Source organism: Festucalex cinctus, chromosome 3, assembly GCF_051991245.1.
Source record: "Festucalex cinctus isolate MCC-2025b chromosome 3, RoL_Fcin_1.0, whole genome shotgun sequence".
Classification (NCBI taxonomy): Eukaryota; Metazoa; Chordata; class Actinopteri; order Syngnathiformes; family Syngnathidae; genus Festucalex; species Festucalex cinctus.
In genome coordinates this window covers 25,292,332-25,319,861 of record NC_135413.1, presented here as the reverse complement: position 1 = coordinate 25,319,861, position 27,530 = coordinate 25,292,332, and the positions used below count along the sequence as shown (strand labels likewise).

The window sequence follows — 27,530 nt, the reverse complement described above, 5'->3', positions numbered from 1 at the left end:
AACCCGACTCATTCCAGTGAGGATTTCAGAAGCTAATACTAATATGTGTATGGCAAATAGGAAACATCGAGAGAATTAAAGTCCAACCCGAATGCACAATTTTTAAAATGAATGCATTTGGCATTGCATGGTTCAAGTGACATTTTTTTTTTTTTTTGCTCTCAAGTTGTGCTAAGGTAGCATAAAGTGCAAAAAGATGTGGAATTTGGTATTTTCACAAGTATCAGATATCTGCCAATTCGATTCAAAGATCAGATAATGTAGGGTGTCAAAGCCTGTCATTGAAATGAATCAAAAGCCACCAAATTACAACAGGTCTGTCCAAACAACACCAAAAAAAAACAAAAAAAAAACATCCGCTACAAAGAATTTAAACTACAGCAAAAGTGCAGTATAGGCAATCAAACGTAATCCAAATACGTAATAGATCAATTTTAATTTGTGTTAACTTCGGGGACTATTTATTGAACTTTTCAGTTAACTTTATAAAAGATGGAGCTGACCTTGCGAACACTCAGCACTTTTTTATTTTATTTTTTTTGAAAGTTGCGAGTGGCTGCCATTTGATAAAGAAGGCGAGAAATATGACAGAATTTAAAAAACAATTCTGAGCTAAGTATAAATATGGCTCTCTCTCACCTCCTCTAGTCTTCCATACGCCATCAAGAATTTTCAATGGAGGCCAAAGTGATATTAAAACTTAATTTATCCACTCCATTTATACTTATTTTACACTTTTTTTCCCGTATTGTTTTATTTTTTGTGTTCTTCTGTGGATGTAAACATCCATATTTGCCATTTGAAATGTACAGTCTACAGCAATAATAGACAGTCAACATAATACAGGAACTAAATGGGGTATTGGGCACTTGAACCTCGGGTCCAAGTGCAAATCCAGAATAAAACAAGAGTCCAGTGTAGCCTCAGGTGTTCCGTGTGGTCAATGAGCTCTACATCTTCATTATCATGAGTAGACAACGCCTGGTGATTAAATGTGAATAATTGAGTGAGCGTTACAGCACTCGAGCAACACGTCGTCTCAGTAGGGATCTTTTGGACAAAAACAGCTCTGCTAAAATCTCATAAAGCTCTGAAAATCTAATACAAAACGAAACAACACAAAGTGTGACAAACTATTTATCAATTAAATGATCAATCAGTGATCGCACAAGACAATCATGAGGTGAAACCACTGGCTTACAGAATAAGGATTTGTCGTGAATAGCCCAATACTTTTTGTCCATGTGGTGCATATTAAGAGTCCAACTCACCAGCGGGGGCATCATCCCTTTGCTCGACGGAGGAATGACAACCCTCAGGTCGGGCTTGCGGCCTCCCATTCCCATGTTCCCTCCGGGGGGCGGAGGTGACTTGGTGGGCAAGACTTTACCCAGGCCGTTGCCGCTGAGGAGACCCGGGGAGGCCCTGGGGTTGGTGAAGCCGTTCCCTGCACAGGCGAACACAACCAACAGCGACACGTCGTCAAAAAGCACCAAGCGTGACTGGCAACCGTCGTCATCAAGGCCACCATGCGGCTCGCGTTGTTTTTTTTGTTTTTTTTCTCCACGCGGCGTTAAGTGTTTTCAACCCTCTGGGAAGTTTTAATGGACGTGGATAATTATCCCGAACAGTTACAAAAATAAAATGTCCATTTCAAAATTGATGAGCCTTTTATTTTTTAGTGTGAATGATTACTTTAGAGTGGGTTCTGTTTGCGTCTGGAGACGAGGGGCAGTTTCCGGGCAAATGTACCGTGACCGCTTAAAAGAAATAGCTAAAACCATTACGGCCGGATAAAAACAATTAAAAGAAAATGACAATGAACAGGCACACGCTGGACTCGCACTTTGATGCTCACACATTTACTTTTCCATGCGAGTTTCAACACATTTACTGAATGAACACAATTACCAATGTAATATATTCTAACTAACCCTTGCCAAAGCATTGTGAAACATTTACATTTGTAATGCCCATGTTTATAGATTCCACCCCAAAAATTTTTGGTTGAGCTAAGTTAAATAAATAAATAAATAAATACACACACAGGACTATAAAGTCGCTCAGTAGTACAAGTTGCATTGGTCAAAATGGAAAATAAGTCACAAACGACATCTATGTTACAAAAAAAACAAGACCAAAAATATGAGAAGGCGGACTCGCACCCAAAATTCCCGTTTCCTAACCATGTTGACAGTAGCGAACAGGTTCCGGTTGAATTTGAAACTTCCGTTTCTAACTACCGAAACCCAAGAAACGAAGAAGACGAAAAAGAACAAGAAGCTGCTGCTGTTTCTGACGGCAACAAACGAAGGGACTAGCTAGTCGCTAGTTCCGCATGATGCATGCATGTCGTAAGATTTACTAGAGAACCAGAAGGCACAATAGATGACCAGAATTCTATCTTTGGCTTGTGACTAAACTAAAAAGAGAAACTTTTCCGTAACTCATTCTCTGATGTCAACACATTTGGGTGACGGGGATTTTGGGTACCAAACAATCTCTAGTATAAGTATAAGTGGCAGGACCAGCCAAACTATATATAAAAAAGTGCTACTGTTAAGTTGCAGTGTGACAAATACTGTAGGTAGGACTCACTCAGTGCCCTGAATGAAGCTACGCTATTACATAAAAAACGGTAAGAAAGAATGAATGGTATCTGGCACTGCATCAACAGATCAGTAACACTTCACTACGTCGCTGACTTTTGACTTCTATTGTGTGTAACGGTGTGTCCAAGTGTGTGCGCCCGCAACTGAGAGGCTCTTTTGCGTTAGGAACATAATGGAACAATAGCCGCACGATAAAGACCGGGTGACAATTCCCACTCAAATAAACAGTTATGAAGACCACAATGGTATCTCACAGCTGAATCAACAGTATGTACACAAGCAGCTGTCAGCTGGGACTTTGATCACATAAGAATTGACTTCAGTCTTTAACTGACGAGTGGATGGTCCCTAGACATATGCACTCTGTGACAAGGGGTAAAAACAAGTATTTTTAAGGCAAAAATGAGTGGTGCTACTTGAGACACTTAGCTAAAATGATTCAACTCCTGGACTGTCAACAATACAACTGCATGAGTGAAATAGGAAATGAATCATAATTGGGAGGGACAGAATGTGGCAGGGTGTTGATGTATTACAGTAAATAGCACTTACTTGTGATGTATTTACGTGACACATTAAAATTTTGAACTCCTGTAGATATGTGTGATCAGAAGTGTCATTCTATTATGCGGCATCTTGAGTCAGACAAGTTGGGTGTTACCGTTTCAACTTGAATAACCTGAAGCTACCATTAAACAGACAATTGTTTTTCACGCTGCCATGGACGCGCTGGCGTTCGACTTGAAACCGGCAAACGCTCGTACGCACCTTCGTCATGAAGACAGATGGCAGTGATTTGCATTTGGCACGGCTGCGCTGCACTCTTCTGGGCAACTCTCAACCTCTTTATTTTCATTTAAAAAGGACCTAAATTGTTCAGCCTTAAATGTGACCAACTTTTGCTGGTATGCTAATATTTAAATATTTCTTTATTATCGCTTCTATTTCTGGATTTAAAATCCTTATATGGTATGCAAATAAAGGCTATGATGTGCAATCCCATCAAGTTATTATGTGCACAGTGTATATGCTGTGCATGAAAAATGAGATACAGTAGTTACTGTAACGTTAGCATCTCTGCATTCCTGTATTCCAATTTGAGTGGGATTGAAGTAGCACGGCAATCACACCTTGACTGATGTGTATTTTGAATTTAGGCATAAATCAGCATTCCGTGATGACCTTATACAGCATTTGCAATAACAGTAGGGACACTAAATTGTATAGAAAATAGAAGATGCATTGCGATCTTTTCTGGCAGTTTATGGAGGTGAAGAAGTTTGCTTGGAGGGTACTCAGCTAACACCATACTTTTTTTTACTGATTAACAAATGAAAATAGTTAAATATCCGGTTTCCAAAACAAAATTGAAGCTGACTGATGATTTGGGTGCGTTTTTTCTGAAAAGAAAAAAAAATGAGGATGAAAAGAGGATTGAAATAAATACACATGGAATTGGTTATGATTAGACCAAAACAAGGTCCAAACGTGACTAAATAGCCAACACGTATTGGATAACTGCAGCGCAGACACACAGATCATAAGTACTTTGTGAATGCCAGCTGGATGTCATCCAAATACGACAATTGGTGACCAGCGGCAAAACGGTATGCTATTTTTCTTAATTATTTTTTACTGAAATCATTGGTGGTCAGCAAAGGACTATTGAAACATTTCATTTTTTGTTTACCTTATACTGTCACTACTGAGTTTTGAATCTTGTGGTAGTTAATGTAAATGCAATTTCAGCATGTAAACTCGGACATATAAATTTGTCATGTAATGAAAAAAAATAAAATATAAATCGGATCTGCGTAAGACATTTGAATTGGACACTTGTACCTACAGTCAAAAATCAAGCTTTCACTCCGTAGGCTGAGGGCTGTTGCGTTTGTTTATATTTTCCTCCATTCACTCGACGAAAATTTTTCTTCCATAACACCAAGACTCCAAAACATACTCTGCATCCTTCATCTGCTGACCGAAATGTGCATTTGGAAATGACGGGGGTGCAATTAGGTTGTAATTGTGTACATTGTTGTGCTCCGTTATTGAATGGCACACTGGGGTATTGATATAAAATTTGACAGGAGATATACAGCAGATGGGTATTTAGAGAACAAAAGGGAGGGAAATATATTTGTTTCCCGACATTACGCATGGCGGCTTGTAAGTCGAGGCCGTGTAAAAAGAAAAGCACCTCCCAGTAATTAAATGAGTCACCACTTCTCCAAACGGGGAAGCTGCTTGAAAGTGGACATTAGTCCAGTGAAAACGCACTGATGGTGAGGCGGCACTGCAACAACTTCCATCAACTTTTGCTGTGGTTATACAATGAATCCCTGCTTAGTCATGGTTCACTTTTCACAAATTCACCTATTTTATGTGAAATCTGCCCTCAACTATTTGCTGAAAAACTCATCTATTTACTTAGTTTTGTGCTCTTTCCATGATGCCACAAAATGGTGCCAAAGCCCTAGCTAATAGGAAGGTAGTAGTAATTGGTGTGACAAAAGCATTGTTAAGTGATACATTTGTACAAAGACTGTTGGCGAGGGGCTCAGCACAGCCCAGTTAGCCTTTTTGGAATTTACATATTACAGAATATGCCATTAATACTTCAGCCACATTTGGAAGGACATCAAACGATCATAAATACTGACTAAGGCTTGGTTCCTTTGCCTTGTGAATAACTGTATTAGGACTTGTGAAAAGAGACAGCTATGTCAGGAATGATCATAAGACAGCGAAGCAGGAGGGACCTGCCACTTGGTACAAACAACAGCTGGAAGTTGCACTTTTGACCACAGGCCATCACAAGTGAAGCCAGCCAAGGTGCTCTTACAACTTTACATACATAAATACATACATACAGCAGGGGCCATTAATTGAAATAAACCACCCTGCTTTGCACACACCCACTCGTAAAGCTGCTCTGACTAAACCATCTGATTGGTCAATTACTACTGGCTCATGAGGTTGAGTTAAAATGCATGTAATTTATCTATGCGGGCGGATACAATGTAATGGAAAATCAATGACAAAAATAAAAATAAAATAAAATAAAAAGAGGGGGGAACTTGCAGGGATGAAAATAAGGCTACCTTTAAAAAAAAAAAAAGTAAAAAAAAAAAAAACATTCAGGTGAAAAAGTCTGAAACATTTCATAGGTCAAAATAAGACAAGACAAACAAAAAAACAAAATAAAACAAAAAGAAATGCAGTAACGGTAATAATAATGAAGTTATGCAGGTAAAAGTATACAACTGTAAATCCCCCTAAAATGAGAATATTAAATAAATAAATAAATAAATAAATAATAAGTAAAAAAATCCCCAAATTCCACAGGTTGGGGAAAAAAAAAAAAAAAAAAACTACCATAAACCCCCCAAAAGTCAGGTTAAAATAAGACCATTTTTAAAGTTGTGCAGGTTGAAAAATAGACTACTTTAAAAACATTAAAAAAAGTGACAAAAATAAAACAACCATCAAAATCCCAAACATTGTGGAAGTTAATTTAAGACTAGTGTTAAAAACAAAAAAAACAAAAAACAAACAAACATACCCGAAAGGCTCATCTCTTCTTAATTTATTTGGAGGTTGACCAGCAACAAAACACATTTTCACCTTAGATCTTTTTCCTCACTATATAACCTTATCTTTACAAACCAGCTGCGGGCCCCTTTTGGAGACAAGCGAGCCGAGTGGCAGGGAAAGAGTTAAAAGCCCACCTGCCACCGCCCCTCACACAGCACATTGCAGCCATGACAGGCTGTCCGGTCATTGTGTACCGAGGACTTAGAGGGATATCATGGCCTGAATACCTCCCGGGTTATGCTGGTCTGGGCATCTTGCAGACCCTGGCCAGCCTTATAAGGCTTGTGAGGGTAGATGCACCTGTCAACACATGGTAGGAAACACCACGGGGGTGAATCTGGATTGGAGTGGGGGTGTTTTTAAAAGAAATAATCATTTCTCTCGGGTGTGTGTATATAACAAGCACATCAAATAGGAGGCCCGAAGCATGCAGTGACTACTATAAAGCCAAGCAAAAAGGCCCCCCAATCTGCGGCTGATTTGTCTTGAACCAATCACAGATGGATAACACAAGCATCCAGCTCAAGTGCTAAGCAGGAGGTCCAGTGGGCAGAGCTACAGAGAGCACATAAATCTCTTCGGGAAGGACTTACCCGCTGGGCCCAAGCCCACGCCGCTTGGCACTGAGAGCTCTGCGCTATCAAGCAGGCCACCTAATGAGATGCACAGAGTGATATGATTAACCATCTGCACGAAAATGAAGAAAAAAGGGCAGCCGAGGGTTCCACACAAGACATGAACATCATGTCATGTAGATTTATCTTCAGAGTCTGTAAAAGGCAAAATCTCTACTATAAGTGTTTGCCATGGAAGGGACTAAATATATTAATAAACTGTCTTGGGATCTTAGCTAAGGAATGTTTTTACTATTTGTGTTGGGACTTGAAAATAAAACAATTATCAGTGCTGCTCTTAACTAATTTGCTCCTAAAAACGTAAAAATACGTTCTACTTTAAATATTACCATGCTCCCAAAGACGTATGTATATGTTTTTTTGTTTTGTTTTTTTATGCTAGAGCATAAAGAAGGCTTTGATGCAGCCTCTGAACTGAAGAGAATGCTTGAAGCAAAGGTAGTTATTACAAAAATGGCCAGTAGGTGGCAGCAGACTATAAGAGATCAACCAGGGACATGTTTTTTTCCCCACTGTTTTAAACAGATTTGTGAATAATGATGAAACTTAGCTCTATTCTAATGCCGATTGCTGTAAAACTGAAACCGGTAGAAATATACTTTTTTTCCTGATGAAAGAAGAGACTCTAATCTTATTTTTGGTAGGTCCCATGCTTTTATAGCAATAGAACACAAAAATCCTGTGAAACAGCCGGGAGCGAAAGGGGTTGCTCCAGTGAAAATGCCTGGGAGTGAACGAGTTAAAAGTTTTATGAATGTGCGAGAGAGGACTTTTCAAAGAATTAAACCGAAATCAAAAGCGCGGCATGTCGAGTCCCACGCGAGTTTTTCTCTTAAAACAGCATTAAACGACAGATTTGAGTGTGGCCACGGTGGAAAAACGAGCAAAATGGAAGGACAAGGCGTCAGTCACTTGTGCTATGAAGTCACGTCGGAACACGGCATTTCGCGCCTAGCGGCATGTACTCGTATTATATGCAGTGTGGCCAAAGCCATCTGGACTCACAAAATCACAGCAGTCATCCCAGTACCAGAAGACACCTCGTTGTTACACAGCGCTCCCGATGGTAACGCTTATAAAGATGTCAGAGACCTGCTGAATAAACGAGGTGGGGTATTTACTTAATCACGATGGTTATCTGACGTTGTTTGTGATGGGGTCCTTCGAGGGAAAAAAAGAAAAAAATCTCTCTTGCTGTCCCTGGACCCAAAAAGTCTTTGAGACCCCGTCAGAAAGTGGCTCTACAAAACCAACGACAATGCCAACATTGAACGAGACTCTTTAGACTGTAATACCTCATCAGCCATGTTTTTGAGGGCGGGGCAGCGTCCACCAACTAACCTGCACTGGTGGGCCTCTGAGGGCCCCCGCTGGAGCCCACATTCCTATGCAAGGAGGCCTGCGGAGGGGACAGCAACGCGTTGTCGCCGAGGGAAGCTGCGGCCGCCGCTAGGTTCTGGCTACCCAGAGTCACGCCTCCCGGCTGGTACATGGCGTTGGGGTTGGACACCGGCACGGCCACATGCATGGAGAAGTTCTGCTGAGGCAACGCTATGGGCTGTGAGAGGGACACCAACAACACACACATTCAGATACTTACACAAAACACAATCCAAGGTTTGATGATGATGATGATCAGTGGTTGTCAAGGTATTAGCAGCTGAGACCTATCCCTTGAGGGGTTTGTTTTAATTAAAGGACTCATTCATAAAAACAGCCTGGCACACATGTGACAGTAACAATAGAGCAACAGAAACAATCATTTGCAATTTCTGTGGAGTGAAGGTATGTTAAAAAAAAATTATTCGACAATAATTGGATCTTATGATACATACGAACATTTTATCAGACATATTTGGTTAATTAAGCCCTGAATGATTCATCCACTAGACACTAAATGAGTAGTAAATTCACAATTTTTTCATTGTTCCCCTTTTTTGTTCATTTTCAATGCTCTTAACAATTTTTAAACAATTTTGAGGATGGTTTTGTCCATATGATGAGAGATCCTGTTAGCTTAGGCTTAGGGCACAATATACTAAAGACTAACACTACAAAAATCCCAAGAAAATAAGTTAAAATAGACCAGAAACACAAATGCAATTTTAAAAAAATTAAATAAATAAAATTAATAATAATAATAATAATAATAATAATAATAATAATAATAATAATAATATTACAAATAAAAAAAAATGTTGCACCCATTAAAAAAATAAATAAAATTCCGTTAAAATTCATAGTTGTGCAGGTCAAAATTAAACTACCCCAAAAACATTTGCACGTGTTGAAATAAGATTTCTGTGAACGCCCCAAAAATTGTGCAGACTAAAATAAGACTACCATAAATAAATAGCCGAAGGGTTAAAAATAAATACAGATATAAATAAAAACAGACTACAGTAAAAATCTCCAAAATTTGTGTAGGGTAATAGCAAAGCTACCAACCTACCATAAAAACCCAAGAAGTTACACACATTAAATTATGAATATTCTAAAAACCCAATGCTAAACATCTTTCAGTGTTTTACCTATTTTTTGGTGTCATTGCCAAAAAAATTACATTAAAAATTCACTTTAACTCAATTTGTCCAACATATGAATCACTTTGGGCTATAAACACCAGAGTTAATACAGCAGATACAATTTCAGTGCTGCTGCAGCACAAACAAAACATTTTGGAAGAATAAACAACAACATGCATTCTGGTGATCACTTTGGCATTGCAGCGGTCAGCACAACAGGCGCATGTTTTGCTTTTTGAAGCATCTGTGTGTGCGCATTTGTCAACATAGCAAAGGCGGATTGTGACAGCTAAAAGAATGCTGAAGCATTTAGTGACCACGTGCTGACTGAAAAGCGGCAATGACAATGGCGCGCGTCAGTGATTAAAAAAATCAAATCATTACAGCCTTCATCCAGTGGGTCAGTCGGTGCGTTATTGTGACTTTTGTTAATGGCAAAGTGGTGCTCTTCATGTCAGGAACAAAGACATATAGGCACATGTGATAAGATCACACAAATTCATATAATGATGATAAAATGCTTTGGGAGGCGATGTTTGACCCTCTTGGAATATTTCTTTGCAAAATGTTCAGGGTGCAAAGTCCATTGTATTTAACAATCAGAAAAGTTCAATCAATATATAGTGTATAAAATCTGTAATATTTTTATTTTACTATATCATTTATTTTACTTTATGTTTTAAATTTTACTTTACTTTCAGTTTTTCTGTATTTTCAATTTTTTTAAATAATTTTCAAACAACATGCATTTTGAGGGATCCTGGGAACCTAATTGAGAAAGTCCAGTACCGTAAAACCCCCAAAGCTAAATTGTGGAAAACCATAAAAGATGTATAAGAAAAAAATAAAACTAAGACAATCCTCAAAATTTTCAGGTTAAAACAAGACAATTGTTTAAAAAAATAATAATAATAATAATAATTAATTAAATATTTATTATGAATTAAAATTATACGTACTGTACATAGTATGGGCAATATAAAAAAATACTATAAAATAGGTGCGGGGGAATGTGTAGTACAATTTTTTGTTTTATATTTTAAAATATTTTTCTAGATATGTAAACTTTAACAAAAAATTAACAGTAAGGGGTCAAATCAACTGCAGCATAACAGGAGGATTTTACGATGAAAATGCACTGCCTTATTTATGTCCCTAGTGTAGCTAGTTACCGACTTTGTAAACATGTTGGAATATGTGATCTTATCAAGGTGCTCTATAAATCACTTGCAGCACAAACCAATACAACAACAATCCAGAAGTCGAGGCGTTATGCTTAATAGAAAGCAAAATTCTGAAAGAGATTTTGGGCAGGTTAACGAAAAGTGAGGTAAAAATGTTTAAAAATAAATAAAAAGAGAGAAAATTCTTTGTGGCACACAAAGCCAAGCAAAAAAATTAAAAAAAAAAGTTTTGTTTTTATTAACAGTACTTACGATTTTATGATTTCTCATCATATTATCAAACTCCTCATTAATTTTTTTATACTTTTCTTCAGTGTGAGGAGTGAGGACATATGAGGCATCGGGGTCCGGGCTATCGCAACCTCTGTGTTCTTTCTTGTTTAGCGCCTGCAGTGAACATCGACATAGAGACAGCCATCAACACAAAACAGCAGGGGACAAGAGGAAGTACTTACACCGCAGCGCTTGTACATTAAATCGCTCTCTTCGCTTAGTTTGCCGAAATGGTCGTCGGTGAGGGGGCTGTGCCCGAAACAGTCATCTGGATCGGGGCTAGCACAGTCATTATGGCCTTTGTTTCTTAATTTCTGAAAGGAAGATGCACAATTGGGAAATAAAAACAACACAAGACAAGTCATGTCTCTCACTTTGCAGAGCAACAGAGTGAACAGTAGTGTGTTAATGATATCTGAAATATTTACTCATATGACAAGAAACAATGGATTATTGGTGCATCTTTTCTTCCATTTTTTTTTTTTTTTTTTTTTTTTAAAGAATACAGGACTCCTAAAAGCCACTTCAACTTAAAATCTAGGAAATGTACGAATCATTTTCAGCTTGATACCTTATGGTAGTTCATAATTTATGAATGAATGCACTTTTTATCTTAGATCTTAAGTGCAAATAATAATTTTAAAAATCTGTAATATGAATATCCTTTACTAAAACACCATATACTGCCGTGACATGCAGTCTACATGTTTTTCTTCCCCCATCTCCTGCCCCTCCCCCTTTGACCCACACTTGTTTCCTCCTTTTCTCTGACTATGGGGTTAGCATGTTTATTATATTTCACTTATCAGAAGCGCAACCCTTCTGTGCTTAAGAGGATCCCACAACAGAGAGCTTTCCCCACTATTTAACTCGCTACGGTGGGATCTTAATCCCTGTGAGTAATATACAGTGGAGTGCATTCGTAAAGCAGACACAGGGCTTCAATTTTTCCACATTTGATGTTACAGCTTTATTCCAAAATGGATTATTTCCATTCTTTGCCTGAAAATTCTATACAAAGCCCCATTTTGACAACATAGAAGATTTTGAGAATTTTGCAGATTTATCAATCAATTAATTGCTTCACATATTTGCTATTTAAATTAAAATTTATTTGCAAACAACAACAACAAACGTTTTTATATTGCTATGGAGTACTTGTGTGTAGAATCTAAAATGTGGATAAAGTACTATGAATAATTTCCGAAAGTTCTGTTTTTGATTAGTGGGCATTAATTTGTGCAAAGCACTCTCACTCTCATGACAAAGTCAAAATAAAAATGAAAAAAAAAAAAAAAAATGTGCGACACTGCTACTCATTACTGCTGTGAATAGCGGCGCTAACAAGGCAGGCTGACAGCCTGTGACAGCTTGTGATACGGCAGCGGACGCACATCAAAACATGATTTATGGCCGCCTCTCAAGGCTTCTCTATCGGACGGCTGCAGGCCCGGAGCGGCGAGTCGCTCGTGCCAGGCGGGCTGCCGAGAGGGAGGTGCGGGGGGGCGAGGATGTAGGCCTCGTGCGTGTGTACAGGAAGGTCGCTGACTCCTGCACGTATCGGGGTCACGGTGAGACCACCCCTACACAAACTAATGAGACCTCACGCTCGGCTTCTCGGCTTTATCGCCTGGCAAAATGAGGAAAGTGTGTGTGTTTGTGAGAGACACGCAGGCAGAACAGGATTGAGTGTTGTTTTGAGCGAGAAAGTGCAAGTTCGGTGCGAGATCACCGGGAAGGAGCGTCAAAGCACTTGATGGAAACGTGACAGCAGCCCTCATCTGTGCAGACCACGTGGCTAAACCTCATTTTTTACAAGCATTTCTGACAAAACCTCATTTTTTACAAGCATTTCCGAAAACGCCGAGACATGGTTTGAGGAGATTCCTGCAAAATATTGAAAGCAGATTTCACGGGAACTCTTGCAGCTCTTTTTCCGGGCTTTCACTTGACGACAAGAAAAAGAACACAGGGCTTTTAAAATAGAAGCTTTTTCAAAAAAACAATGTGGCCTACAATCTGTAAAATCCTCTCTTGAAACCCCCATTGTAAAATTGCTGTTTCGATCGATGGAAACTTCCATTGACTGATTCACTTCGAAGCAGAATTCTCCATTTTGCGCATCATTTTGGAATTCTGACTGATCTCCCATGACCCACAGAATATTTTGTTCTACAGAATAAGCACCAACCCCCCTAACATAATAAGTAGAGTCTTCTTGGTTCCTTTGTTTGCAGCTTTTTGTGTTGTCTAGTAATTAGCAGAGAACATGGGTGGGTTTTCACCAAAAACACCGGTTTCTGATTAAAAAGCGGAGAAAACTACATTTAACATTGACGGGGTTTTGGGTTTTTTTTCAAACTATAAAAAAAAACAAGGCTCTCAATTGAAAAACAAAACATTGTATAATGAGTTTAACAATGAAAACGGTGCTGTGAGCGATGCCACCTCAACTGTCAAGTGTCGTTTTGTACGTTCCGCTCGCCATTCACACCATGAACCGTCTCACTTTTCTCACGCGCCATACACTTTCTATTAAAAACCAAAACACATAATTGTTAATCCGATGCGGGAGTGCAATCTTGGCTCGGATGGTTTAAATGTTGCCAGCCTAGTCGTGGTGTAAAATGTCCTTGAAAACAAACCGTAACTTCTGAAAGGTTCTTGACTAAAATGTTCTGCTATCAACCTAACGTAATGTTTGTGGGTAAAAGTGACTGCTATAACCCAAACCCCAAAAGTCCCTAACCCTATAATCCTAACCTTAATTTAACACTGATAAGACACTCACAACATCAAGCATAATTTCTCAAGATGTTGAACATAAAATGATTGCTACAACGCTAACCCTCATAAGTCCTTCCACTTTGATTAAAGCCACAATTCTAGATTTCCAACCAAAAAACCAAGCCAAAGCATCAACCCGCCGCTGCTTCGTTGGTGGTATGGCGTTCATCTGATGATGTGTACTGTTTGCTTCTGTTCCAACCATAAAATGCCCATTTGAGGTCTACTGAACTCAAGAGATAGTGCAGATAGAATAGATACGTTGGACTGGGATGTTCCCAATCCCACCCAGTTCTTCCCGGCTAGAGTGGCCACAATAAGAGCAAGAGACAACTGGCCCATGTAATAACCGGGTCTCACTGAACCACACAAGCACCAAGACCAGTGTGGTAGAGAGTGGTGACATTCCTCTGGTTCTAAGACAACGCCTTGCTGCTTCATTTCCTGTTTACCGAGCAAACGCTCTTTAGTCAGCGCTCCTTTAAAGGCCTGTGTGTTTTTCTGGCCTTCCACTATGCACTTTCTTGTCCCGCCTGCCAAAAAGTCTGATGTGAACCTGCACATTTAAAACTCCATCCTACTCATTATGGGAATATCACAACACAAGCATTCTGCACACACCCACAGGCCTGAGCCTTGTAGGGAGGGCTTGACAGCAGAGGAACAAGATACAAGGACAAGCAGTTGTGCTCAGACATTCAACGTAAATCACGGTAATACATATTATCTTTAAAAGGCTATATAAAGCGGTAATTCAAGCTACTGCATATGCAAGACAGCTGCTGTGCATTAGTTCATCAATGAAAGAGTTCCAGTTAACTCTGCTGAGGCACCCTCATGCATGTGAGTGACCGAAGGCTACAGGGAAGGTTGGAGGTGTGTGTGTGTGTGTGTGTGTGTGTGTGTGTGTGTGTGTGTGTGTGTGTGGGGGGGGGGGGGTGTGTGCTTGTAAATCTTTGCCGAATAACTTGGCATGTTCAGCATGTCACGCAGTGAGCACCCACAGTTCCCAGTAAATGGATCACTAAAGCAGCACATGGCCAAACAGGTGTCGCACCATCCAACACCTGCCAGGACCTGGCACCCCCCATATCGCCCAATCTAAGTCAGCCGTGCAGATACATGACCATAGAAGGAACAACTTGCAGACCCTGAAGGTTATCTGACCCCAAAAGCATATTACCGCCAAAACATATCTTTTTATAAACATATATTCAAGATTGGAATTCCAAATATTTGCACGAAAAACACTTCTCGTGGATTGAAAACGTAGTAGTCAACCGAGCACGCCTTATTTTGCTCCTTCAGCTTTGCAGATGCCGTGTCTGTAAAGACACCTACCGCAACACATGGCGGAATTAGCCATTGTACAGCGCCAGTTAGTGGCACCCCCTGCTAAGGTCACTACGGGGGGGGGGGCTTGGGCTCCATTTGTGATGACATTCCATTCTGCACTCATTCCAGTGCAGCTTCGTAAGACGAATTTGTAAGTCATAATGCACAGTACGCTAACCTACGATGCCAAAAATACAGTAAATGTATGAAAAACATTTTTGGGCAATAAATATGAAGCAAAAATAAATAAATAAAAAATCATAAACTACTGAATGTCATGTTGTGCAGTAGTAGAAACACATCAGTGGCTTTGTCGTTTCAGCTTTTCATGTTTAATGAGAATATGTCAACATGTTGACTGTACTTCTTTACCACGACTGTATAATGTGGCTCTTCTTCCTATGCCTTAAATACATTACTAGCATTGTATATATAGTACATAGTAGAATAAGTTACAGTGATAAAAGTTATTCTTGTGATAAGGGAAGGGAGACCATCTCATTGCAAAGTCTTAAAAGTACATCACTCAAGGAGCAGGTGAATATTATAAATCTGATATTCTTCATTTCATGACAGATTAATCAATTTCTTATGTTTGTTAAAAAAAATATACATGGGAAGAGGACAAAAAAAAAAAAGAATCACAATTATTAAATTGCAATCGCAACAAAGAGGGAAGAAAAACAAATCGAAATTCGATAATTTTTCAAAATCAACCCACTTTGTGGTGTTTCGGCTTCAGGAACGTAAAATCAAGTTACAAGCTAGGTCACGGAACAAATTAAGCTTGTAAGTCAAGGTACCACTGAAAGCAAGCAGGCATTCTTTGTGTTGATATGCGACCGCAATCTTTTCCACCTTGGTGGAGGTCTGCAATGTCGTGATAGCCGTTTTAGTTCAGAGTGTGTTTCAAGCATGCTCTTATAGACACAGCCTTTAACCCAGCAGTACCATGAATTGGCCCCTGGCACCGGGACTCGCAAAGGTAGCATGCTAATCCTCATGACATCACCATTGTGTCCAGGCGGTTCCGTCTAATGGGCTTATCAAAGGACTCCTTTGAATGCAAAGGCACTCGGAAATCAGCAGCTCGGGAGGCAGCTGATAGGAGACTTTTATCTTGCCAAGGAACATTGCCGCGCTTATATAACACCTTAAGAGACTTTCACTAGAACCGTGTTCTAAATTCCTCTCGCGGCACTGTTGTCCTCACTTGAGGGGAATTAAAAAAATAAATAAATAAAAAATATTCAGCTTTTTGTTTTTTTTAAATCTTTTTTTTTTTTGGTCTTTGGGCCACAGCATATCAAGGCCAACCTTATTTTTTTGTTTTTTTGTTTTTGCTATTACACAACAACAACAAAATTGCTAGACATCTTGTTCAATCTCGTGGCGCTAACGCATGACTGAGTGGACTGATATCAGGATATGAGGCTGGAGTCACATCCTTCCTTTTGGCTCGCTCTATTGTCTCAGTCGTTAGTGGATAGGAAGAGTTAAGGGAGCGGTCAAGTTCTGCGCGCCAAAGTTTAAATTTCTTTTGGAAGTAACAAAAAATGACTCAAAAAAAAAATTCTATGACACATGATTAAGGCCTAATCTTTGGACCCACTACAAAGCAGAACCAAGTAGGTGATATTCAAGTTGGTTTGTTTATTTTTTGGTGGAACCAAATTTACCCTTATTCACTGAAAAACTCAACTACTGTATTCACATTTTTGTGTGCTTTCTGTAATGCCTTAATATGCAAGCAAGCAAATCCCTGGCTAAAAGGAAGTACAGGAAGTGAAGTGTCTTAACTAGATGGCTATTAAAAAGATCAAATTAGCTAACAACGGCAGTCTCATTTTGCTGGACAACTTTTACAGCTGATAAAAGTGACATACAGTCTTGTTAGGAAGAGTTTAAAAATGGCATAAAGTATTTCAACGTATTTACACTTTAGATTATTAATGAAAGCAATTATAAACATTTTTAGGGAGGCCACCAACACTCGGGAGTTTTCTTTATCTGTAGCAGGGCTAGAATCCCAATCCACCATGTTTGCAGGGGTTTACTGTACAAGGATTTGATCGACAGGATTGCCAATTAAAATGCAACTGATTCGACCGAGGACTGTGAGGCCACGGCTGTTCTGAGACCGTCGTGAATGATGACTGATGCGACAAAGCTATTAGCCCCCGCAGCCGCCGAGAGTAATCATCGGCCCGCGTATTTCCAGTGTGAGACGGGAGGGAATTCAACTGCAAATGAATGAAAGGCAAACCAATGTCATAAGGAGAATGAGATCACGGGCTGTGTCAAAATAGAAAAAGGTGGTACATACGGGGCTGGTTTACAAGGAAGTTGAGTTCCTTTACCAGCAGCATAACTCAAACTTGTATGCAAACTGAAACACATTCTTGTTGACTACAAAACTATGCTATTGCATAACATCGAAGTGAAAACACTTTACCATTTTTTTTTTTTAAAGATTTTTACGTTATAGAATGTCAGTATTCAGTTTCATCCCAAAAACAAAACAAAAAAAATTGGACATGTTTTTCTTAATTGCATGAAAAATACTTCTAGGCCGAGAACATAAAACAAAAGCAGTTAGCATGACGGAAACTGATCATGCTTACTACGCTAGTTCACTGCACACTGTTTACAGCCTTGAAATGTAACTACCATTCCATCAATATTGACAGACAATCCGTCAACAATGGATGCCAGTTTTGTTGACAATTGTCAAACTTCAAAAAATTGACAGCAGTGGGTTTTCGTCCATCAAACTAATCATTAATCCGTCAATAATGGAGTGCCCATTTTAGTAACGAATGACGGAAACATTGACGGATACCCACTTCGAATGACGGATTGACGATTACAGTGTGGTTCAACTTGAAATATTGCCGGTTTGGCGAAGGGTGTCCGACGGAAGCTCAAAATTAATTGACATCCTCTGATAATTACGCTAAGTATTTGTATGAAAACCATTTCTAAGCCATGAATATTAAACATGAATATGTGCATTGTGCAGAGTTAACTAGTGTGCCTTCTTGTGCCGTCGTCTTACTGCCATTGCCACTGCCATGTTGTGAACGGCATATTTAAAAACAGCAACAATGATCATTTCAATATCAACCATTTTCCTCCATCTTCCCTCCGCTGGTCACTGAGTGGATCATGAGCTGCCAGACCGTTTGAAACCATACCCCCCTGCCCTGAACTCCAATCCTTGCCAGCCTCTAAAATATTCATAAGGACAATTAGGAGTTCCGATTAAGTGAATACGGTGAGCCGGTGTTGGGAAGCAGAGAGGGCAGGAAATGCCAGCAGGACGTCTGTTCTGCAACACTCTACACCCTGACCGCAGACCCGAGTCCTCATCAATCTGAGGCAACCTCCGTATTCTGGCCCCGGTCGGTCCAGGTTGCTGCGGGTGGGGGGGATAGGTGGCATGCTGCCAGCCCATCCCAGCAGGCTTTGCTCTGTCCTCGCCCCTGGGCAGGAGGGGGTTGGCTGCGCAGCGGGAACACCAGGAGGAGGGGGGCACAAGGGCGAGCTGGTTGTTGCTAACTCAAAAGACACCGCTGTGTATTTCAGCCACTCATTGAAGGTCGCCGAAGAACACAAGGGTGGACTAAGGGCTTGTGGTTTAATGATCTTTTAACAGCTTCGCCAACGTTGCTGCTGCCCGACTAGATCCAATCAAATTAGGTCAGCCCGATCTTGACCCATTTCATGTGGATCATAACACACAGGTTTACGAGTGGAGACGTTACGCAATTAATTCCCACCATCCAACACACACAGCACCCATTATGTTCAAGACCCCACAGTGCCGTTTTAGATCACGGCTTGCTTGTGTAGTAGTTCGTGTCCTGTGTTTCTGCTCTGTAAACAATACTGAACCACAGACATCCAGCCATTGTCTATACCGTCATATCCTGTTCAGGGTCATGACAGGACTAGAACCTAACCTAGCTGACTGAGGGTGAGAGGCGGGTACACCCTGGAATGATGGCCTGCCAATGACAGTACTGACACATCATATCGGAAGCACTCAAACCAGTCATTAAACTGCAGTATGCATACCTACATGCGGAGGGAAAAAAAACAAAAAAAAAAACATATCCCAGCTAAAAATACAGCTATGAGAAGTAATTATATTACTGAATTAAACAATATAATATATTTTACATGAATTTTAACTTCTTTTTTTTAAGCAAAAAATGTTGCTCACCACTGGTTTACCCCTAACCTTGCTCTCGCAAGATGAATTCTCGCAGTATTTGTGACTTCACAAACTCCGAAGAATACATCTTGTACCGCTCCCGCAGATAACCGCCGGACCAATCACAGAGCGACATTATGTTTGGGGGAGGGCTATGCAACTGTGACGAAACCAGGAAGCCAGCACCGACGCAGCGGCTGACAAACAACCCCAACATAAGACAAATGGACGCTACAATTAATTCTGTTCTCACAGAATTACAGCAAGGCGCTTCGTGCATTTCTAGCTGGCAAGATGTTCGTGCTTCCCTCCCCTTGACAAAAACGAAGATGGCGTTTTCATCCGTGATTGGTTAAAACAAACGTGTAGATTGTCATATCGTCCAATCAGCTCGAATTATTGTACAGAATGTCCCGCCTTTTCCCTACGAAATTACTGTGGATAGGTACCAGATGGATATTCCATCTGGTTATTGCCAGGTTAGTTTACACCACGTGTTTCATTGAAATTGGTTATCATCATTACCTAGAATAAACTATCCAACGTAAAATAACCCGACACAAATTAGAAATAAATTTTGAAATAACTTATTGTATGTCTATCAGGTCAGCAGATTTTTTTGTGTTTTTGTTTTTTGCTTTTACTTGCACATCTTACCCTGTGCAGGCAGATGAGAATGCTATTAGTTCCATATTTGGAGACAAAATAGATCCTACATGAAGCATTAGCGTCACTGCTAACTAATGTTCAGGGGGGAAAAAAGCCACTCAGACTTGTTGTGCTTCCTTTCATGCACTCTGCAAAGAGACCCTCAGTGTGAAATGAGACATATGCAACATAGTTGAGAGGGTGGAAAAGAAGCGCTGACGTCAATGAAGCATGATTTGTGCCAAAGGCAGACATCTCTTGGCAGTAACCTGGTAACAAGCATCGTAATACTGAGCTGGGACATAACGGCGAAAGCATTACCAGCTAAGAAAAAAATAATAATTAAAATCAAAAAAGTTCACAAAGGAAGGTATGCAGATCAGGGATACTGGAATTTCAAGTTGGAGATGTATTTGCTCCTTTCACAGTCTGCTTTGTGGGATAACTACATGAACAATCCAATAACTGTCTGTCTCATTGCCCTCAGATAACTACATGGGAGGAGGATGAATCTTTTTTTTCCCCCACCAAAAGCCCAAAGGGAAAAGAGTCCTTGTCCTATTAAAAGTGACATTAGAAGAAAAAAAAACCCAACACTTGGCTCACAACATAACCATGAGCAAAGCCAAAAGAAAACGCATGAGACATTCCATTCATGTAAGACGGTGCTCACCAACCTTTTTCACCTTTTTAAAAATGAGAACTGCTTCTTTGGTACGAATGAATGCAAAAAGCTACAGTACCAGTAGGATCCACACTTATGAAAAAATAAATTTCCTCAAATTACCTATATTTGTAAAGCGGAACCATGAGGTACAATAGAAGTGTTTTTTTTTATTTTTTATTTTTTTGTAGATTCAACCCGTCTGATTCTGCATGGTGACAGTGAATTCAACTTTCAGCTCCTTTTAAATCAAGTTGGCATTGTGAACAAAAAAAAAAAAAAAAGGTTTCATGATGCTTGATGCCAGTCACAGTTGTAAGTCCTCTGCTAGCATAAAACGAAAAGAATTACATGTTGTGCATTTAAAATGACTCTCTGCTTGCTTAATGCTAACCCAGAGAAGGGCTCATTGAGAGCATCGATGTGGAGGAATCCAAAATGTTTTTTTAAATATTTCATAATGTAGTAAGATCAGAAATACAAAATGGAAAAATGGGCCACAGGACTAAATTTATGTTAACATTTAATTGGTTTATGTCAAGGACAAGCATGTTGAAGCATTGTTGTAATCGTTTTAATTTTTAATGCATGTTTGACAAATGCTTTCACTGATGTTTGTCTGTCCGATCACATTACTTTCAACTCACTTATGTCTAGATGTTTTTATATTTTTATTCACCCAATTGGACCAATTGCGAGTAAGAAAAAAAAAAAAACAATCAGAATTGTATCACTTTAACCATGTAGCGTATAAATCCAGCCCAAGAGTATTAACGAGACTCGACCTACGCTTAACCTCCTCTTAAGCTCATCAACAACCTGGAAAAAAAAAAAAAAAAAAAAAACAGGAATACAATACTCAAAAATATACCTACTAAGTCCCTTTAATATCACTCCAATAAATCACTGGAGTCAAAAAGGTTATTAAAAATGTGCCGGCAGAAAATGTCACATATATTGCAAAACCCTACAAAATCAACATCAGGGCAATAAGCCTATGTCAATAGTAATGACATTTGGTTTTGCTTAAACAGGCTCAGCATCATTGTGGCAGTGAGCTCTATAGGAGAACACAAAAAAGGAAACATGCAAATGCAGAGGAGAAGACAGCTAGCCTTATAAAATAAAGTATGAAGTAAATTTCAGTTTTATTTTGAACTTTTTGCCCAGATGCGGCCTCTAGGTCATTAAGCACTCGAATGAAAAACAATAATTACAGCAGTAACGTGACCAAGTATTCACGCACTGCTGTAAGACCACCATATATCGAGGGCCCGCTGTATTTGTCTTCCATTTCAGAAATATGTCTTTCAACACCGTTAAAAATTACTTTTAGACAAGTTTTTAGGAACCGTTTTCAAAACGGCCTTGTGTCAATGTTGCCCTATTCATTCATATAATGTGATTACAATTCTAAAGCAATGTACATTGCCAAGTGCATCTGAAAAATAGCTGTTAAAAAAATGTTTGAATAGATTCCGTTCTACTCTTTTCAATGTGATTTTTGCTCAAGGTCTTTCATTCCAACCCTGCCCCTTTCATTTTTCTTCCTATGCTCGCCCTCCTCAACAGCCTCCATTTCCGTTCAGCCACCAGCGATAGGATAATTGATCAATCACACTAATTGAAGAGTAAGGACAGCTAGCCCACCGTAGCAGATGTGCCAATTTGCATTCATTAAGACAGAAATGAGCCTTAATCACTGTGGCACTCAGGTTTTGATTGACAATCTAAACCCCTGCCCACCACCGGGGACAACTCCAACCCTCACAATGCCCATACAGCACCATGACATGGTTAGTCAAATGTATTGGTATTTTATTAGAATTACAGTATAAATAACACATTGTGTCTATATTTATGCGGACAATGTTGAATTGGCATTAGTATTAACATGACCTGTAAATAAATGCTACTTCACGTAATGTTCTACTTCAGTAAACCGTAAGAAAACTGAATCCTCTATTCACGTTCGTTTTGGATAATAAATGTTAAGCGTTATGAATGTGGGAAGTAACAACAAAATAAATAAAAGATGCCCAGAGAGTGCTCGGAAAGACCAAAAGTGGCTGACATTTTGGAATGGTCAAAATTTACATTTTGCGTTGAATGATTTATACAAGTCCATTTATAACAAAAAAAATAGTTGATAGCAATCGTGATATGAAAGCTAATGGAAGCTGCCTGACAATTATATGCTCATTTCCTCTTACTGCGGCGGTCGTGTGAGAAGGAGGCTGTTCTTTCATGAAAAGAGAAGGAATTGTCCATTTTCCCCCCAAGGAACAATGGCCAGCCCTATTTATTATGAGAGACGATAAGCCAAATTTCCCTATGAATGATCGTTGCTTGTTTACGTTCACAATTCATCAGGACAAGGCATGCAAGAGAACCATAAAATGCAAACATCTTTGAATAACAGTGAAGGCTATTCATTTATCACAGCAGATGATTTGGTATTTGACTCAAATTGGGTTAGGGTCCATTTACTATAGCCTAATCTTTATATGATTACAGTTAATGTTGACTACATGTGCCTGCAAACTGTATTCATTTGAAAATGCAACATGTACCTGAGAAACCTGGCCAATCAAAGTCGAGTCTGCAGCGTGATTTGAAAGGTTTCGCCTGTGACGTACAGGCGTCCCTCTGTGTCCACCATCACGGTGTGAGGTTAGAAGTGGAGCAAGGGCAAAATCTCATTAGCTCCACACGGGGAGAAAAAAAGTGAGAGAGGGAGGAAGAGTGAATATTATTAGATTAATCTAATGACTAACTGCAGCATTTTCATTTGTGGCATAAAAAGAATTCAATAAGAATGACAATTGGGCAGTGGAGTTAAAACCTGTCATGAGGGCTTTCCTGCTTTCGGAAACAACACCAAGGCACAAAAACGCCACGGACAAAATAGTCCCTCCGAGAAAATTGTCTACCTACTTTAAAAGCATTCAAAGAACTACTGCCTTAACCTTGTGTTAGCACACTTTCCAAAATCATTGTGAATAACAGCTGTTGTATTACGGTAATCCATCTACAAACACCAGTTGCACCAAGATCCAAAGGACACATTGGACATCAAATTAAAAATACACAAACAATGTGTAAGTTATGTCCTAGAAACATGTCTGTGAGCAGAGGCATTTGGAATTTTTGACAGTTTATGGCTTAACACCGACGCTAATTTACATAACTGAGCTACTGTCAAACGACGGCCATACTGGGAAGATAATAGTTAAATTAGCCAGTTGTGATTTTACACAAGCGTCATTCTTGTATGGCCTAGACCCAGGAAGGTGACCATCGCTTTCTCTGGAGTGGATCTCGAGAGTCTCAAAATCATGAATCTGTCCATGACTTGGTAGATCGGCTAGGCAAAAATCTGACATTTTCAAGCACAACACAGAAACACTATCATGTTAGAACCAAAATCCAGAAGCACAGATTAAGCATTGGCAAATAAGTGGAAAAGTGGAAAATACTTAAATTTGCACAGGAGATCAGATTAAACTTTGTTTTTTTTCATCAACACAATGGGATATGAGAAGTAGACGTTCATCCTGTCACAACACGGAAACCCACTGTCTTCATGGTAAAGGAAGATGCAATCACAAATCACGAGCCCGCCTGCAGTCCATCTTGTCGGCCAAAATGTTTGGCTCATTATTCATTCGGGAAAAACAAAAAACTGAAAGTCTGGACAACTGTTCTACAACTGATATCAATCAAGACTGAAAGGAATTTCCCTTTGTACTGTATTATATTGAAAATAGGCCAAAATGCTGTAGTTTTGCAGGCTAGCCGACTATCCTCAACTTTTATCTTTGCTTTTGGTTTGAACGTATAGACAGTGATTTTCCACCGAAGAGCCTGTAAGGGCACAATTGACACACATGAAAGCGCTCATCCATTATCACTCACAAACGCACACACAAAGTAAAAAAAAAAAATCCAGGCCGACTGCTCCGCTTTGGATTGTGAGCCAAGTCTGAGACAAAGTCCTCAGTCCTCCACTGCGTTATCAAACTGTGGGCCAGGCTCACATCCATCCATCTGTGGAAAACATGAGACATGTTCTCCCACACTGTACAGTTATCTGCAGACGCTACTCCTGAGCAGGAATGTAACCTTTTTGATTCAGTCTCTCACCAAAAGGATGACCATTCCTGTGAAAAGTATGAGGATCGCGTTGACCCGGCAGCCTCCTTGTTGTGGACAAACAGGCACATGATTGTTAACACGGCAAAAGACCGCTTTAACGCAATAAAAAAAAATTTAGATAAGTGTCCAGGAAAAGTGCCCTCATGTGAGGCTCGTTTCTCTTGACAAATAGCGAGTTTGGAATTTGGATTCTTGTTGTAATTGCAAGTGGGAAGCCTATCGAAAGGGATGGCTTAAAAGGTTTACGTTTGGATGCCATACACAAACATGCAAGGAGACTGAATTTCAACAGTCTATCGGCCACCTTTGACAGGGACGAGCGAAAGGCGGTTGTGTGTGATGATGCTCTGAAGTGGAATGGCTGGGTTATTTCTGCTCTGCTTCTTTACTTCTGAGCGCTGACCATGTAGCCGGTAGGCAGATGAGGGGTAGGGGAGGAGGGGGTTGTTTTGTCCGGGACAAAGCTGCCTTGTTGTCGCCTTTTGTGCAACAGGGTGAAGCTTCCTTGAGAGTAGCCAGAAGGGCTGCAATCAGCTCAGCTACGGGCTCCCCATGCATGTACTGTACATGAGAAATCTTGGTGTGATGATTAACTGGGACCTGGATTGTAAAAGCCACTAAAAAGCTTTGATTTGTCTACTTGTGCCCACTCAAAGAATCAAAGATCTTCTGTCCAAATGTGATGGTCTGATGTGTTCATTTTTATGAGATTAGTGGACCGTTGTGACTTTTAGAGGTCCGAACAAAAATTATATCTGGGCCCGGTTGTTCAATTCTCAGTTATTTTAACGACTGTTTAACCCCTAACCGCCGGTTAAATTCTTAATGGTTTGTTAACGGCACCGTCAATGTTAACCGTGCCATTTACGTTTCTGGTTAGCGCCGATAGATACCACAATTCCTCTTTTTGTTTACTTCCGGGTCGGCAAAAGTAAGTGGAATGGATACTATCCAAACGACCCCTGGCACTTGCCGAAAAGAAAAGAAGCAGGAAGCTTTCTGCTGACGAAGAAAATGTTATTCAATCAATGCAAAACAGAAACATCACAGGTAATCACCTCCCACTAATTGTTGGGCAAGCCCTCTCTGTCCATTTTTACAACTAATCTTTAAAAAAAAATTGTATTATTTCTCTTTTGACTCAGCCTGAGACTTTGCATTGTATTACTGCTAATCGGTATAGCGTGCGAGTAACTTTTCATCAGAATAATCGCCAATATCAAAGTCAAGACCTCGATAGACACTTTTTCTTGCCCTCAATGGGCATCATTGGATACGAATGCAGAATTAACCACACTGTTAAAAAGATAGAGGTGGTCCTTAGGTGTGTTAACTTTAACAGAAAGTTAACAGTCGGTTAAAGTTAACAGAGTTTTGAACAACAAGATAAGAGTGCCGTTAAAGTTAACGGTCAGTTAAATCTACTTAACCAGTGGTTAAAGATATAACTGAGTTTTGAACAACCGGGCCCAGTTAGTTAACAGTGGATTAAGTAATTAACCGGCGGTTAGGGGTTAAACAGTGGTTAAAATAACCGAGAATTGAACAACCGGGCCCTGTAAGTCACAAAAATAGGTTTTAAGATCTTAGAGTTGGTCGACAGTCTTGGAGCTAAATATATTCCAGATCCCTCAGGTAATTGAGTGCAAACTTATTGGGTGTTTCCCGAGCCAGAATAAAACAAAGTGAAGCAGCTTTCAGTTTCTATGCTCCTCAATTTTCAGACCAAAATTCTAAACAGAGCTCTACTCAATTTTGGTACATTTAAATCTAGCCTAAAAACGTTTTTGTGCGTTCTGTTTTTGTTTGTTTTTTCTAAATCAAAACACAACTGTAAGTGTTGCCTATGTGAAGCACTATGGATTTGCCTTGTGTATAATGATGCCACACGAATAAATTTACCTAACATCGTGATGTTGACACAAACATCAGCTGACCACAATTATGCAAAACAAAATGTGTGGTGGGACTGATCAAACCATCACAAGCAAAGGAGAGGAAATTTGTGGTCACCGTTACGTAAGAAAGGGATGTGTCCATGTATTTTTTATGCAGGTGAGCCCTCTTTTTTTTTTTTGGCTACAGGACCACCGATAAAAGTGACTGCACGAGTCTACTGGCCTGCCAGAGAGCACTCTGCTCCAGCTCTGCCAAGCAGGTAATTCACAAGCAGCGGCAGCAGCGGCATGAATAAAAGATAATGGGCAACAGCTGACTCTTCTGTGCTACACGTAATGTCTCTAATTTCACAGAGTAAAAGCCTTCATAAGGTGCAATAGGTGACAGATTTCCTCCCTTAGAACCCTGATATCTACTAACTGGCTAAAGAGAATTATTACAGTAATACATTTTTTACTAGGAGGGGAAAAAAACAGTGCAATGCGATGTCTGGGTGTCTATTTTGATCAATAAATCGACATGAAATTTTGAGGTTATGAATGGTGGACTATGAACATGTTTGTAAAGTGACGTAAAAATATGTTGTCACGTGGCACAGGAAGGCATACTCTGTTCACTTTTCATTTGATTGTTTCATTTTTATGGAAGAGAACAGACTTTCATAAAAAAAATAGTACTGTAATAAATTAATAATTTGGTACTCTGCTAGCACATAGTAGGTTCTGATTTATTTTGCTTTGATGAAACAAGTTTGCTTTCAGTTCAAGAAAACATTTTGCCCCCCCTCACCCACTCAAAAAAACAAAAAAACAAAAAAAAAACGAGTCAGAATACAAACAATGGGTCTTAAGTTCATGACAGTACTGACAGACTATGTTTCGAGGTTACGAAGGAGGTGCAATGAACGCGTTGGTGTATCAGCATAGTTTGAAATTTTAGTCCTTCGATTGTTGCATTTTTTTTAATATTTTGTGTCATTTAAGAAATTGCAGGG

The 27,530-nt window shown here is 39.6% G+C and overlaps 1 protein-coding gene across 6 annotated transcripts in view; it reads right to left on the bottom strand.

Annotated features, from left to right (window-relative positions):
* Positions 1-27,530, bottom strand: part of mef2aa (myocyte enhancer factor 2aa) — a 66,044-nt gene that overhangs the window by 9,395 nt on the left and 29,119 nt on the right. For 2 of the 6 annotated variants that reach the window (XM_077517081.1, XM_077517082.1), the window contains exons 4-7: positions 11,009-11,140; positions 10,806-10,940; positions 8,186-8,402; positions 1,272-1,447 (exon numbers count right to left, since the gene is read on the bottom strand). In XM_077517081.1, coding sequence (XP_077373207.1) covers positions 1,272-1,447; positions 8,186-8,402; positions 10,806-10,940; positions 11,009-11,140 — 660 coding nt within the window. The remainder of the gene's footprint in view (positions 1-1,271; positions 1,448-8,185; positions 8,403-10,805; positions 10,941-11,008; positions 11,141-27,530) is intronic. The other 4 variants (XM_077517084.1, XM_077517085.1, XM_077517083.1 and 1 more) reach the window with 2 other exon arrangements.